General features: G+C 35.5%; 1 protein-coding gene across 1 annotated transcript in view; it reads right to left on the reverse strand.

Moving 5' to 3' along the window:
- Window positions 1-8474: 8474 nt before the first annotated feature.
- Window positions 8475-14892, reverse strand: part of PLCXD3 (phosphatidylinositol specific phospholipase C X domain containing 3) — a 159119-nt gene continuing 152701 nt past the window's right edge. The window contains exon 3 of the mRNA XM_004605535.2: window positions 8475-14625. Within this exon, the coding sequence (XP_004605592.1) occupies window positions 14475-14625 (151 nt within the window). The 3' untranslated portion in view covers window positions 8475-14474. The remainder of the gene's footprint in view (window positions 14626-14892) is intronic.

The following is a 14892-nucleotide window of genomic DNA, read 5'->3' on the forward strand; positions in this document are numbered from 1 at the left end:
GTAGCTTGCCGGGCTCTCTGAGAGGGGCAGAGGAATCGAACCCGGGTCAGCCGAGTACAAGGCAAACACCCTACCCGCTAAGCTATCTCTCTGTTCAACTTTAATGGAGAACATTGAAAAGAACTGAAAGAAGAAAGTATTGGGCTTCTTGATCCTTGTTTGTTCTTGCCACACTCCCTAATGAAACAGCATCCTTCAAATGCTCAGCCCTGCATTGCATGCTGCCGAGAGGCACTTCTCAGGCAGTTATTTCCCCTGGGGAAAAGTCTGCTGGGGGACACCCGTGAGCAGAAATTCCTCTGTATCCAAGTGTACAACACGCATGAGTTCTAGAGCTTGACCTATTCTGCCTGATCTATTCAGGGATCACAGCACATTATTAGCTTCCCAAGAAGATTCTCACCTTGGAAGAAACTCACGTGATAGTGGTTCATTATTTCTGCTGCTCCATTATTATTTAGCTTTTTCATCCTCGACATTTCATTCCAGTCAATAGTTTATTGCTTCAATTGCCCGTAATAATTGTGCATATTAAAAGTTCAGGATTAAAGTACTGTGAGATTTGATCCTGATGAATAAACCAGAGTATATTATGATTTATATGAAACTATGAGACAATAAGCTTTTTCTGTCCTGATGTCCTTCTCTACACCTTTTAATACAAGCCAGTCTAGTACATCACCAGATTTGCAACACTTCACAAGCTGTATTATTACATAGTCATTCTAGTTGAGGAGAAAATATACGAATAGATGTAATAGGGGTGAAGTTATAGGAAAATTGACTATATTTAAACATGGTATTCTAGAATAATACCTTTTAAAGTTATATAATAACTTGAGAATTTGGTTCTTGTGACTAAAACTTAAAGCTCTTTGCTACCAGCATTTATTCTAAATATATTTTTACATCCTAATAATTTGAACTTTAATTGACAGTGTTTTAATTAAAATTAAATTCACCAAACAATTTACTCAATAAGTCAAAATGAATGTATCAAAATAAAGATGAATATGCTAATATTATTTTAAAATAAAACACGGGCTATTTCAGTATTTCTCTGAGGTAAGTGCCAAATAATAGAAGTTGTATATTGATTTTGTATATTGATTTTCAGAATCTTAAAATGTGACTAATTTGGAAATAAACTTTTGACCAATTATTTAAGATAAAATTATCTGGATTAAAGTGGCTCCAAACCCAATGATCAATGTCCCAATAAGAAGAGAAGAGAACATAGAGAAACAAAACACAGAAAAAATGTGTAGGTAAAGGCAGACATTGAAAGAGTCACCCATCTAAAAAGAAATACCGAGACTTTCCTACTATCATCAGAACCTAGGAGAGAAGAGAATATATAAGAGCCTGTACAATAACCAATTGGGCTGACTCCTGATTTCAGACTCACAGTCTCCAGAACTGTGAGAGCATAAATTTTGGTTGCTTAAAGTCTGCATTCATATAACAGCAGCTTCAGGAACCAATACACAATTATTACACTAGGTATTGGGAATTCACTAAACAAAATTCTGGTCTCCTTAGGGTGCTATCCACCTTTTAATATTTTCTGAGTTAGCTTAAAAGCTTAATTTTTTCTCCTTAAAAGCTTATTTTTAGATTTTATTTTTAATGGGCTTTTCTTTTTGATGAATCTTAAGAAACTGAAACTGCTCAAATGGTCACTAAATTTTAGAAGCATGGTCTTGTAGCATATTTTATTAGACAGAAGCAATGTTTCAATTCAATTATTAATAAATGATTTGAAGAGCAAACATGCAGAACATTTAATGTGCTCTCTAAATACTCTCTTCCTTTCTCTCTCTCTGAAATAGACTCACAATTTACTCCATTCACTCTCTTGACTTAGAGATGTTTTACTCTCTGGAATCAGATCGACTTGATTCAACCAGAGACCCCAAGAACTGAGTTAATGACTTCTGGATATCTCATAATTAACATCGATTAGGGAGAAATGATTTGGTGCCAACAGAGCTATAATTTTCTCCATTATAGAGCCATTAATTTAACAACATTATCACCTTCTTCTAGAAATGTTCTTTCAAATGAATTGCTTGTCAACTTATGCTACAGTAAAAGTGCTAGTTTGCATCTTATTCCAATGAAGCAGAACATTTAGCATGCTCAATGTATTATAGAACTTGGAACTTTATAAAATATACATTTTTACATTTCTCTTTCTCCTCTTTTTGTATGTCCTTTGCTTTAATTTTCTGTTGTCTGGGTTCATTTAGTTTATTGAATGAAGACCTGTCTTACTATATATATTTCATGGATATAAAATTTTGAATCTTTTATTCTGATATCATAATTGCTTTTGAAATCTTAACAATACTTTAAAAAATTTAATTTCCCTGATGACAAGTATCTACCATTAAGAATAACCTAATATTATAAAATATTAGTTTAAGAAGAAGACTTCTAAAGAAGTGTGTGTGGACATTTATCCCAATTTGTTTTGAGACTTTTTCGTGTTTATAAATGTTAAAAAAAAAGAAAAAAGCCATAATCATAAAGGTAAAAATCTATGTACTACTGCTTTTCTCTTTCTTACCTCCTGTGGTGTCCAAAAATGGAGGTGAAGCAATCAAGTATTCCTGACCATTACATAAGGCATGCTCCCCTCTGTGGCAGGATTTCAGGGATATTAGGAAATCCTAATATCCTAACCTCAAAGGATAGTCTTAGAGAGGATGGACATCTGTATCTGTGCCCAGCTAGTGAGTCTCCTCACATCTCCCAGTTTTGGTTCCTTGAAAATCATGATTTCCCCATCTTTTATTTCATTCTCATATGTGCAGAGCTTGATCGACAAATTGACTTCTGCAGAACATGGGAGCAGACAAAACCAATGGAAAGAAATCCATGAACTCGGACCTCAGAGCTGTAACTGTCAGAGGGGATGGGAGGGAGAAAAGACCAAAGGAGAGGAGGGAGCCCAAATGATTATGGTGAAGGAATCGTGGTTACTTTCGTGGTGGCTGTGGTGTATATACTTGGGTATTTGAAGAGATGTGAAATGGTACTCTTAAAAAGACAGCTGTGCAACTAGTATTAAGTCAATAAAAGGAATTAAAGATGACTTAGTTGACCAACTATATGAATATATCAGAAATTGACTTCTGGTGCAAGTTCAGCCAATGAGCTCAATTGCATTTCTTGGGTGAAAAATTGAGAAAAATAAGTACTCTGATGATTTTGACTCAGTGTAGAAAAACTCTACTTCAAATCAGTGCACAGTAAAATAGCAGAACTCAGAGATGAAAAAGAATCAAGTTATGAGGACATTATTTGATTGATTAAATTCAGTTATCCCCCATAGTACCATTTTCAAGTTTTGATAAGTCTGGAAAAAAAAAAGACCTTCCTTTTTTGACTTAAATTAATTTGAGTTGTAGTTATCACTTAAGAATTAAAAAGATAAAACTCATCTAGGATTTAAAAAGTAATATATGATTGGCATAAATGATAGAACAATAAGAATGAATTAAACCAGCTCTGTAAAGTTTATAGGAAAAAGCTCCTGAAAGAGAGCGACACAGAATGTCCTGGGTGCACGGCTGGAAGATCTCTTATACTCTAGCCCACTGATGTGCCAAAACTTAGCACACATTTGTTTGGTTTTAACATGTATGGTTGTAATCTTTTATACAAGGGCTAAAATGGCTCCAGGATAAAATGCATCAATCCTCACACACTTTCCTCTTATGATGGTGGGAAGGTGGATGGTGGTGGGATAGGTGTTTAAATATTATCTGTAATGAACTATTGTCAACAACTTTATAAAAATAAAATTAAATTAAAAACAAAAACAAAATTAAAAAATAAATTTTATAGGATTTTTTTTTTTGCCTCAAGAATACACTCAAGATTTCAAGAGTTATAAAAACTCACTCCCTGCATGACTACAGGTATTTGAAATCCCATCAATAAGAAAGAAACAGTCCACTTCTGCATGCAGGATGCAAGTAATTTTGGCACAGTGAAGTAGCCTCAATTTACAACTAAGCAACAGAGATTCAGATAAGGAAGCGTCATCATATAATAGTCCTCAGCTGTCTTATTTTTGTAAGACCTAAGGAAATAGACCCTGAATTTACTTAACAGTCCAGATCCCTTACACAGTTTTTAATTTGCTTTCAGCCCATCAGAATAGTGCTGTGTGAATTTCACCTAATCTTTATCCTTACACAGACTTCTGTAATAATTCGATATTCTCCTTTGTCTGGTGAAATGATTAATCCCTGTTTCACTTGCTGTGTGATATTTCTCATTGTGATAGAAAAACAAATCTGAAGAAGCTATCAGTGAATTTTAATTGACTAGGCTTGAAAATCAAAAGAATTGTTATTATGATAGCCATTTTTCCTAAAATGACTCTTGTGTACATAGTGATTTTATAACTAAAAGCATGGTCATTTATCATTCCCCAAAGGAATTGTCATGGAAAAGTAAAGATTTTTTTAAAATTGTTAAAAAATTGTTTTAAAGTTTATTTCCAAAATGTATCACTGTATCACTGTCATCCTGTTGCTCATCGATTTGCTCGAGTGGGCACCAGTAACATCTCCATTGTGAGACTTGTTACTGTTTTTGGTATATCAAATATGCCCCAGGTAGCATATAGTGTGGGCGGGATACTCTTGGTAGCTTGCTGGGCTTTCTGAGAGGGACAGAGGAATTCAACCTGGGTCGACCGTGTTCAAGGCAAACACCCCACCCACTGTGCTATCGCTCCAGTCCATGTATCACTGTATCACTGTCACTGTCATCCCATTGCTCATCAATTGGCTTGAGCGGGCACCAGTAATGTCTCCACTGTGAGACTTATTGTGCTATTTTTGGCATATCGAATACGCCATGGGTAGCTTGCCAGACTCTGCCCATGTAACTACACAAAATGGGATCCTTGTACCAATGGCATTTGTGTCATCAGGGTGCGTGTCCAAAAGAACACCTGGCAGCCATCCCTCTGCCTTGTCATATCTCTACCTGCATTTTGATAAGATATGGTGATCATATAAATAATAATGTTTGATAGGTATAGCTCTGGAGATTTTTAGTATTTTCCACAGAGATCCCTCAGGGTAATTTTCCACACATAGATAGAGACACAAATGCAAAGTAATTGGAGCTTCTCTTATAAAAGGCATTTTGCAATGCATTGGGTGGTAAGATTTACCTTTTTTGTAAATGTTTCTCTAAAGTAAGAAATATTTGAAGATCCAGTCTCTATTCTAAACTCTGCAAATAATTCATGGTGAACCTTGGCCCTTTGGTGAATTTTGACAGTTGCCATCTCAATACTGGAATTTTCCTTTCTTGTGTGGTGATGGCTGCTGGCAAGATCTGCTACTTCTTTTAGGCCACCTGAAGCTGGGGAACTAAAATGACTCTAAATAAGAGAACTGAGAGAGGCTGAGTATCTGAGACACATTTTTTACAAGAACCCAGCACTCAAATAGGATCATTTTTCAAGAGAAGTCCGAAGAGCAATTTCACAGGAACAAAATCATGGTTCTCAGAGAGGAGCAATGACTTGAGATCAGCATAAAACTGTTACTAGAATTAAGTTTTCAGTCTATTCCATAGATTAGAGACAGAGAGAGAAAGGAGGATCATATCCAAAAGTTGAATGAGCTATCCACACCTGATGCTAGTTAAAAATTGCCGCACAGGGGCTGGAGCAATAGCAATAGCACAGCGGGTAGGGCGTTTGCCTTGCACGCGGCCAACCCGGGTTCGAATCCCAGCATCCCATATGGTCCCCCAAGCACCACCAGGAGTAATTCCTGAATGCATGAACCAGGAGTGACCCCTGTGCATCGCCGGGTGTGACCCCCCCAAAAAAAAAATTGCTGCACAAATGCCTATTATAGTGCAATACAAAGACAATTTCTTACCTCCTTCATTTAGGTGCAGACGCTTTGGGTACTTGAGGACTTAAACACTGTGATGCAGCTCATCCGGCATACGGAGTGCCAGCTGAGCCGGCTGCTCTGTGTTCGGTGGAGAAGATACAAAGACAGCTCCCGATGGGCAGTAAGAGAGAAAGGTAGCAGGAAGATGTACCAGAGTCATAGAGATTTTTGTTAAGCACCTGGGAAACACCGACTGTGAATTCAGGAAAGTCTGAGCAGGATGACAGTCCTCCAAAAACTGTGTGAGAACAGAGATCTTGGGCAGAAGGAAGAGTCTGTAGAATTTTAGTTAACATATTCACTGCAATTCTACTTGTACCTACAACCAGATGAGGAGTGGGAAAACTTAACCAAATATTTTGTTAAAACTTGAAATGTAACCCTCACCTGAACCCTTTCCCAGTCCCTTTTAATTACATGTATTATAAGCCAAGTTTTCCTGGTTAAATATTCTTTTGAAGGATTTATCATGAATTGACTTCACAGAGTGAGTCTTTCTGCCCTTGGAGAAAGCCACATGGTATCCCTTCCTTCCAGTCTTTCTTAATGTCAGTATCTAACCAATGAATGAAAAAAAGTAGAGAATACTGTCTTAATCATAACAGCACTTGTGCACCATTTAATTGGGTCATACCAAGCAATAATTTATTTATAAACACGTTAATAACTTAACATGTCCTGATTAGACATAAATAGCTATGTGTTTCTTACCTTCAAGGCTTAAGTAAAATATTCAGTGTGATAGTCCAATGAGAAAAGGATTACTGATTGTAAATCAATATTTTTCTGCCTTTTCCCATGTCAAAATAGTAACCTGTGTGTGAGTACATGTCTCCCCCTCAAAACAAAAGAGCACAATTTAATTATAGCTGAGCAGCTGTGTAGAGACAAAACGTTTTTTTTCATAATATTTTCTCAGCAAAGCTCCCATAGGTCAAGATTACACATTCCTATGAGGAAGAAGGTGTGTGTAGAGCATAAACTTTCTGCCAAGGAGTGCTTTGAGAACTGCTTGCATCTTCACTATCCTGTTTTACTGACATTGAGGGCACTAAATCTCAATTTTAAGAGTTTAATGTGGTTCCCCTCTGCCTAAAAGTTCCGGAGAGTTCCAGGAATATTTCTATCCACAGGAATAAAGGGTGAATATAGTTGAAAGCATGTGGTTACATTTGGGTTCACTTCTTGCCACTTAATTCCAATGTGGCTGCTATTATAACTCATTATCAAGAATACGTATTGAATCACTTTGAGACCCAATGGTGAAAGCTCCCATCATGTCATAGTGTGAGTTTCCACTTCAAAAGAAATATTCTTCTAATTCCAAATGATTTTTTTACTCCTTTGATCTAGGAAGCATCACCACTTTTATCTTGTGTGGGTCCAGGTCAGTCTCTTTCACTGAAAAAAATTAGTTTCATCTGAAGTGCTATTAGAGGATGAATGATAGGGAATAAAACTCTCCTTTTCTGTTTTAGAGTTCCAGATAGTATGTGACAACTGAGGTTATCTTGTGCGGTATTTTGTACAGTGATAGGGACTGTGGGAGGAAAAGATGAGAAAGCATTCTTCACATTTTGAGCCATAACCAACTGATTTCAAATTATACTCTTTGTAGAAACTGTCCCCCTTTTTGGGTTTTCAGGAAATATTATTTTGAAAAAGTCAGTTGAGAATTTTTGTTTGCTTGGAAGACAAAATGACACCACTTGTTTGCTCTAGTGAGAAACTATCAGAGATGTTCATTCATTTTTCTAAGGAAGATTTTAGAAATATTTTATAGTGCTTAGCATGAAGCCTACTGTATAGCAGGTATTTGGAAAATGTTTGATGAATAAAAGAATAATGATTATAACAAAACTATAGTAATGCTATATTAAGGATGGTATATTAAAGATGTGATATGTGAAGCTTTGACATTTATATTATTTCATAAATGTAGAAATAGTTTTAACTTTATAAATAAATATACTCTAGTGTTATGAATCAATATAACAAGCAGACATTTTGTGGGACTCGTTGATACGTTTATCCCCAAGTATCTCAGATCACATTTTTTCCTGATTGTTTTTATAATATTAATATAAGCTTAAATTTTGTTTTAAGGATTATTTATTTGAATGCCAACACATAGGGCTTGTTTGGTAAGAAAAAAACTTCATTTCTGAAATAATATTTTATACATTTGACATAGCTGAAATTTAGTAAAAGTACATTTTTAAAACTTTTATAATATTAATACACTATATTAACTTTTATATAATATAGATAAAGGTCGTCTTTGTAGGAGTACCAGAGACTAAGATTATTGGACTGCTGAGTACCTAATTTTAATATAATGAATGTCTCATGCAAAGCCTTTAGTGATAGGAAATATTTTCTTTTTAAATAGGATAGCCTAACATGATGATTCATATTTTTAAAAAGAATTATATTTTCTGTAGTACTGAGTCATGTCCTATTTAAGTGATCCACTTTTGAAACTTATAATGAAGCACTGATGAATCTAAAATAATAATAATAATAAAAAAGATAACTGGTACCAGGACTTTATTAAGCATTTCACTGGATACAAAGAAACTGTTTTACATTAAGAACACAATCTTATCAAAAAATTCACATTTGCTAAACGGAACTGTAGGCTTGTATTTTCTTCACATCACATTTATTAAAGTATCAATGACCAGATCCTAAAAAGAGAAGGCACAGATCTATTTCCTTCTGGTGAATTTCTGGTGCTTAACGAAGAAAATGTCACCAGCTTTGCAAATTTCCATCCTTTAGAAATGAAGCAAATCAACACAAATGTGTGTGGCTAGGGGCCTTGTGGTAGAATTTATTTCTATTGTCTTATCATTTACGGGAATTTCTGAAGAGGAGGTAGATACTAAAAATTTTCTAAGACTATATTCACATGCAAACTATGTCAAGGATTCACTGCTAGATACAATAGTCGATACAATACAAAACTGAATACTCTATTTCAGAGATTCGACCATGATTTTTTTTTCCATGCAAACTGATCTAGAAATTGGCTTCAGATATTATTGTTCTTACTCTGGGGTATCTTGGGCTTTTCATTTCCTTAGAAAAAAAGTGCTGGTTATTGTAACTTTCTTTGGAAAGTCTCTCTGTCGGGTTCTGGCTTTCTTGACAGGATGCATATGCTATATCCTACTTGCTGCCCACCTCCTGCTCAGTCTCCAGGTCATGCAAGGCTATAACCTACACTTCAGTCTCATCTGTATTCTTCAGGCAGTCAGGAGAGAGCCATTCTTCTCAACTGGTCTATAATTCCATAGGTGATCTTATTGTTTGGGGGGGGGGCGTGAAGAGTTGGGGTTGGGCCACACCTGGCAGTGCTAAGGGCTTACTTCTGGCTCTGCACTCAGGGATCACTCCTGAAGTGCGTGGGGGACTATATGTGGTGCCAGGCATGGAACCCAGGTTGGCAGCATGCAAGGCAAATACTCTACCCGCTGTACTATCACTCTGGCCTTTTGGTGGCCAGTTTTAACCTGAATGAAATAACTAGTGCTAATGTGTTAATGAGTGCATACATGAGCACTGAATTTTCTGGTTACCCCTATGGAAGAAAGAGAAATTGAACTTTAAAAAAGATGTTTTTTTTCTGAGTAAATATTAAAGAAAATCTATTTTTTTTTTTTTTTTGCTTTTTTGGGTCACACCCGGCAATGCACAGGGGTTACTCCTGGCTCTGCACTCAGGAATCACTCCTGGCGGTGCTCAGGGGACCATATGGGATTCTGGGAATTGAACCCGGGTCGGCCGCGTGCAAGGCAAATGACCTACCCGCTGTGCTATCACTCCAGCCCCCAGAAAATCTGATTTTTAAAGAGTAACAGTATACAGAAAAAAATTTTACAGAACTTTTCTAGTTTAAAGGAAACATCACTACAAGTAAAATGGGTTCCATGTCTGGGAGCAGTTTTCTAAGTACACTGGTTCTGTTGCTGATACAATTAGTGTCAGTTTATTCTCTGTTAGTTAATAAAGTTCATAAATTGACATTAAAAACTTGAAAAGCAAAGCGGTGCCCCACAAAATGGAACATTAGCTTGTGGAACTCAGATAAACTCTAAATGAATTCCAAAAGGCCATTTTAAACAACAATAAAAACTAACATAATTTCTCTTTAAATTTTAATTCCAAATTGTAATAACAAAAGATGGCAATGAATTAAGGCTGGTCATAATGTGCCCTTTTTCTTTAGGATAAGTTTGATTTTTAATAAGATACAATTTACTTATGCACACATACCACATACAAGCACGTATTTTGACTCATACAAATGTACATTTAGGATAATGCCTATAAAATAGTATCACAAATGAAATAAAAATTGCACACTTCTAAATGGGCGACACATTTTACAAATCTTACACAACATTTTCTGGTTGTCATTGGGAAAACAAACAATTTAGAGCATTATTTAAAACTGTATGTAACACAGGAGCCACCAATAAATTATGGCAAATATAAGCACTTACACCATTGTGTCACTGAAATCTAGTCAAAAAAGACTAAAGTGCTGTAAAATAAAATACTTGTAAAAACCTTGTTTAACATATCCTGAGGGACACTGCATTATTTTCTATTAGTAATTCAAAATGCAAGCACTTAACCTATGGAACTCCTCTTTGAATAAGCCACCACAGGTTATAAGAGTGTGTCACTGAACCAATAAAACTAGAACTGAAAAATTCATCAAAACATACATTTCCTGAGACTTTCAGCTTTCCAGTCAGGAATCCTAACAGGGGTAAATCTGAACAGATAATTCTGGCAAAAGCAAGCCAGAACCTCAAAGAACTCAAGACAACTTTAAGTAAAGATGACATTTTTGTAATTTATACTTAGGCTCACCTTAGATTCTCCATCTTGAAGTATAATTGACAATGCATTTACATTACTACTACTACTGCTAGGGATTTCTTATTTATGATGGTCTCATTTTTTGTTGGTTTTCTAGTGGTGATTATTCTCTTAAATATGTATTCAGTGTTCTTACCTACTAATGTAGAAGATAATGATTTTAAGATTTAATCTGGTAACAGAACAGGTTGAGTGATTAGAGTGCAACTTCTATTTGAATAGTATGTATGAGATGTGCATGCCATTTGTGTGTGTGTGTGCGTGTGTGTGTGTGTGTGTGTGTACACAGGCACATAAATGCCAAAACACTTTATGCTCTAATACATTCACTGTTAGGTGACGCTCCATGAAAAGTAAGTTTTCTAGGTATGGCTGAAAGTAAATATTGAGGTCATCATAGAGAATATCCTAAGGCTTTAAAAAGATGCCTCCTCATTCTCTGCATTCATGTGATTGTGTAGTAATCAGGGAGACATAAACAATCATGGCAGGACTATTCCCCATCATGGTCCTTCAACATTATAGATAGGAAGTAAAACCCCCAAATGAGATTCTTTGCATATTTTTCCATATATCACCCACTCCTTTGATTTCCTGCAGCAAGAAAGTCTGTAAAATTTGGATTTTGTTTTTGTTTTTTACCTTTCAGGTCTTGTGACATAAAGTCTTAAGAAGCAAACAAACAAAAGTGCATCAAGATGTAGGTTTTACTCACTGGGGGCCTATTTATAGCCCTTGAGCTCCCATCTTTCTGGTAAGACAATGCCCAGCTAAGACAAAAGAGCATAGATAAAAGGGTAAATTCTGGCTGAGAGTCACTAGTCTTCACCCTGACCTCTTTATTTAAGGCCCACAGCCTGCTCCCAAGCATGCCCTACAGAGGGTCAATGGTCAGAAGACAGTCAAAGGTACTTCTCTCCATTCTTCTTTCCAAGAAATCCTTCTGAGTAACCTCTACTTTGAACTAAAGGAGACAAGGCTCGTTTCTACCTGCTCCCTCCTTTAGAAATTAAGGCGAATCCATTTGCTCTCACTGCTTATTCCACAGGTATTGCATGTCCACAGGGAAACCATCACATTGACTTCTAAGTATCTTTAGTCAAACAAGGTTTCTGTATGCATATCATTAGCAGAAATTAAAAGCTTTCTCCAGTTATGCAACTGCACAATTAGTCTAATGCTTCAGTATGTTTGTTTCTTCCAGCACCCAAAAGACAAATATGACAAAGCTAATTCTAAGCAAACATTATAATAAAGCATCTAAATTCAAGGGGAAAAACCCAACATAGTTACCTCTATATTTTATGCAGTTTTACCATTAATATATTTTGAAAGATGTTTTCTGTCATATTTGTAAGTTGAATCCTTGTCTCATTGCAAGTTTGCTTGGTTATAAGTATCCTCCTGAGTGATATATAATGAATAATCAGAGAAAAAAATCTTCCCCCAAAGAAAATTTATAGGACATAAACTCAATAATCTATAGTTGTTGAAAATGGATTCATATTCAATTTAACATAAAAAACAAGTAAGAAATATTAATATAATGCAACTACGAGAGAAGAAAAAGTAAGATGAAAAAAATCTATCTGTAAATAAGTTCCATGATAGAATATTTTTACAAAAATATTTGAATATGATCAGTTACTCTAATTGGAATGGTCATATACTTTTCCACACTTTGTTAAAAATTTTTGTCTTAAAAAAGTAAACAGCTTAGCATTACCATATTTTCACTTAAAGAGAATAATTGTGGTTGTATATATGTTTTGTCTGTTTATGTGTATTTGTGTTTGTCTGCCTGCACAGGAGTGGGTATATTGGTAAATTGTGTATAATGAGACATATACACACAACTGGAATATACATCATACCTGCTGTGTGTAAGATACATGCTACTTGGTCTATCATGCACACCCGCACACTTCATTAACATTCTCATCAATGCAAATAATTTCTATTCCCTCCCTGCAGTTGCTAATAAATACTACTTTATGATAATAATTGTACTCTTATAATCAACTTTTGATTATAATCATGACATAGTTGGTCTTGAAATCATTTCCCTTACCTAGGTCTAGGAGAACGAACCACACATCCTACATTGAAATAAAGTAAGTGTTGAGGACATGCTTTTATTTTGCTATAGCCCTCCTTTTTTGTGCACTATGTTTTCACCAAAAAAGTTTTAGGTTTTTAGATTATTTCTACACATGAAGATAAAATATTTTATAATGATAAGAAGTTGAGCAAATTTTGTAGATGTTTATAAATGCCTCACACTAATCTTGTGTGGCACATAGGAAAGAGATCTTGTGCTGCTTTTAAGATTATTTTAGAGTTATCAGATTTCACAAAAATTCTAACACGGAAGCAGAACTCAAAGTTGCATTATCTTTTTCTTCCCCTATAGATTGAGAAGTCATAATTCAATGTTGAACTACAAACCCTTATGGAAAAGATTGACCTCTTCCTTACTCTCAACCACAGTGTAGGATGGAAGTCAGAATTGATGAGTCATTGTCAATTTTAAACAAGTCTGCCTAGGTCATACATATTTAAAGATCTCCTAAAGATGTTTTATGGATATTTGAAATTTCATGGGCACAGTTTCAAAAGCACTTCTGTATTTCTCCTCCTCCTCCTCCTGTTCAACCTCAATTTAAAAAGTGAAAAACCTTAAATCAAAGCTTCTTAAAGCATATTCCTCAAAGTTTCGGATGTAGAATTACATATTTGGAAATCCCAGTTTGCTAGGGAAGCTCACACAATGTCTTGTTGTTTTCTTCTTTTTCTTCCTTTTTTCTCTAAATTAAGAGAATTCTCAGGAGACCTGTTGGTAAAAGTATTTTTCACTTTTGTGATTTTAGCACTCTTAATTTTTTTCTTTAATGGAAAATTCTAGGAGAATATTATTCCTTCATTAAAGTGGCATTTTTCTCTTTCCCCTATTTTCACTATGGACTTGGCACTAGTAGTTATTCCAGATAAAGTTTTTAATCTTTATTTATAGCTGCCTTACATATAAATACTGTGAAACACGATTATTTTCATATAATACCAAAGTTACTGATCACGGCCTCCAAGAGCACTCACTGATGCAGGGAAACGGATTTGATGCATATTCTCAATGACCAACAGTTAGCACTGATTGTTCAAATGACAATTACTAGAGAATATTATTAAGACAAGTCCCACAATAAATTTCAGTACAATAATGTAATACACGTTATATTGGGTATTCAACTGTTTTTGATTCCCACACAGCATCTGCTAAGAAGAGCGAGCAAGAGCAGGAGCAGAAAGATTCAGAAGATGCAGACAATGGAGGGACCCTAGGTTGAAACCAGAAATGCAATCAAGCAAACACTCATGAGTATCACATTACAAAGACTAATTTTGAAAAACAAAAGTTCACTGGTCTTTTTATCCCTAACACTAGCGGTAGATTTTGCTCATTAAATGGGAAATGAAATATTTATAGTAATGCAGAATACCATAATCATCACGGGAGTAATGGATTTCCCCTTTCTCCCACCCACTATCAGCCTAATCCCCTCTGAGACTCAGTGTTTATAGATAATATGCCTAAACGATGAGTCTTCTCTATCTTATTCACGGATACTCCAAATGACACTATCAGGTGTTGGCTTCTTCATCAAAGATGTAGTTGAGCTTTATGACAGTGCTGATGAAATCACCGAGTTCTACAAAATCAGCAGTGACAATATTGATGCCACTTTCTCCTGGTTTCTGCGTGCGGACCCACTGCATCATAGCTGGCAGAGCTCTGAGGGAAAAAAGGAAAAGAGAAGTTACAAGAGGCAAGGTATTATTTTTCAAGCTTACAATTCCCAGACTTCTTTTGAGTCCCCCCCACTTACTAAGAAGATGTCCCACATATTGATACTGGGAGAAAAAATAACCAAACACTGGTAAATTCTTAACCTTTGATTCTGCAGAAGAGATGTTCACTATATCAATCTATATTTAACTTGTCACCTTCGGAAATCTCCGATGTCATAAGAGTTTATGGGGAAGCTTCTTCTCTAAGAAA

The sequence above is a fragment of the Sorex araneus genome, chromosome 1 (assembly GCF_027595985.1).
Source record: "Sorex araneus isolate mSorAra2 chromosome 1, mSorAra2.pri, whole genome shotgun sequence".
NCBI lineage: Eukaryota > Metazoa > Chordata > Mammalia > Eulipotyphla > Soricidae > Sorex > Sorex araneus.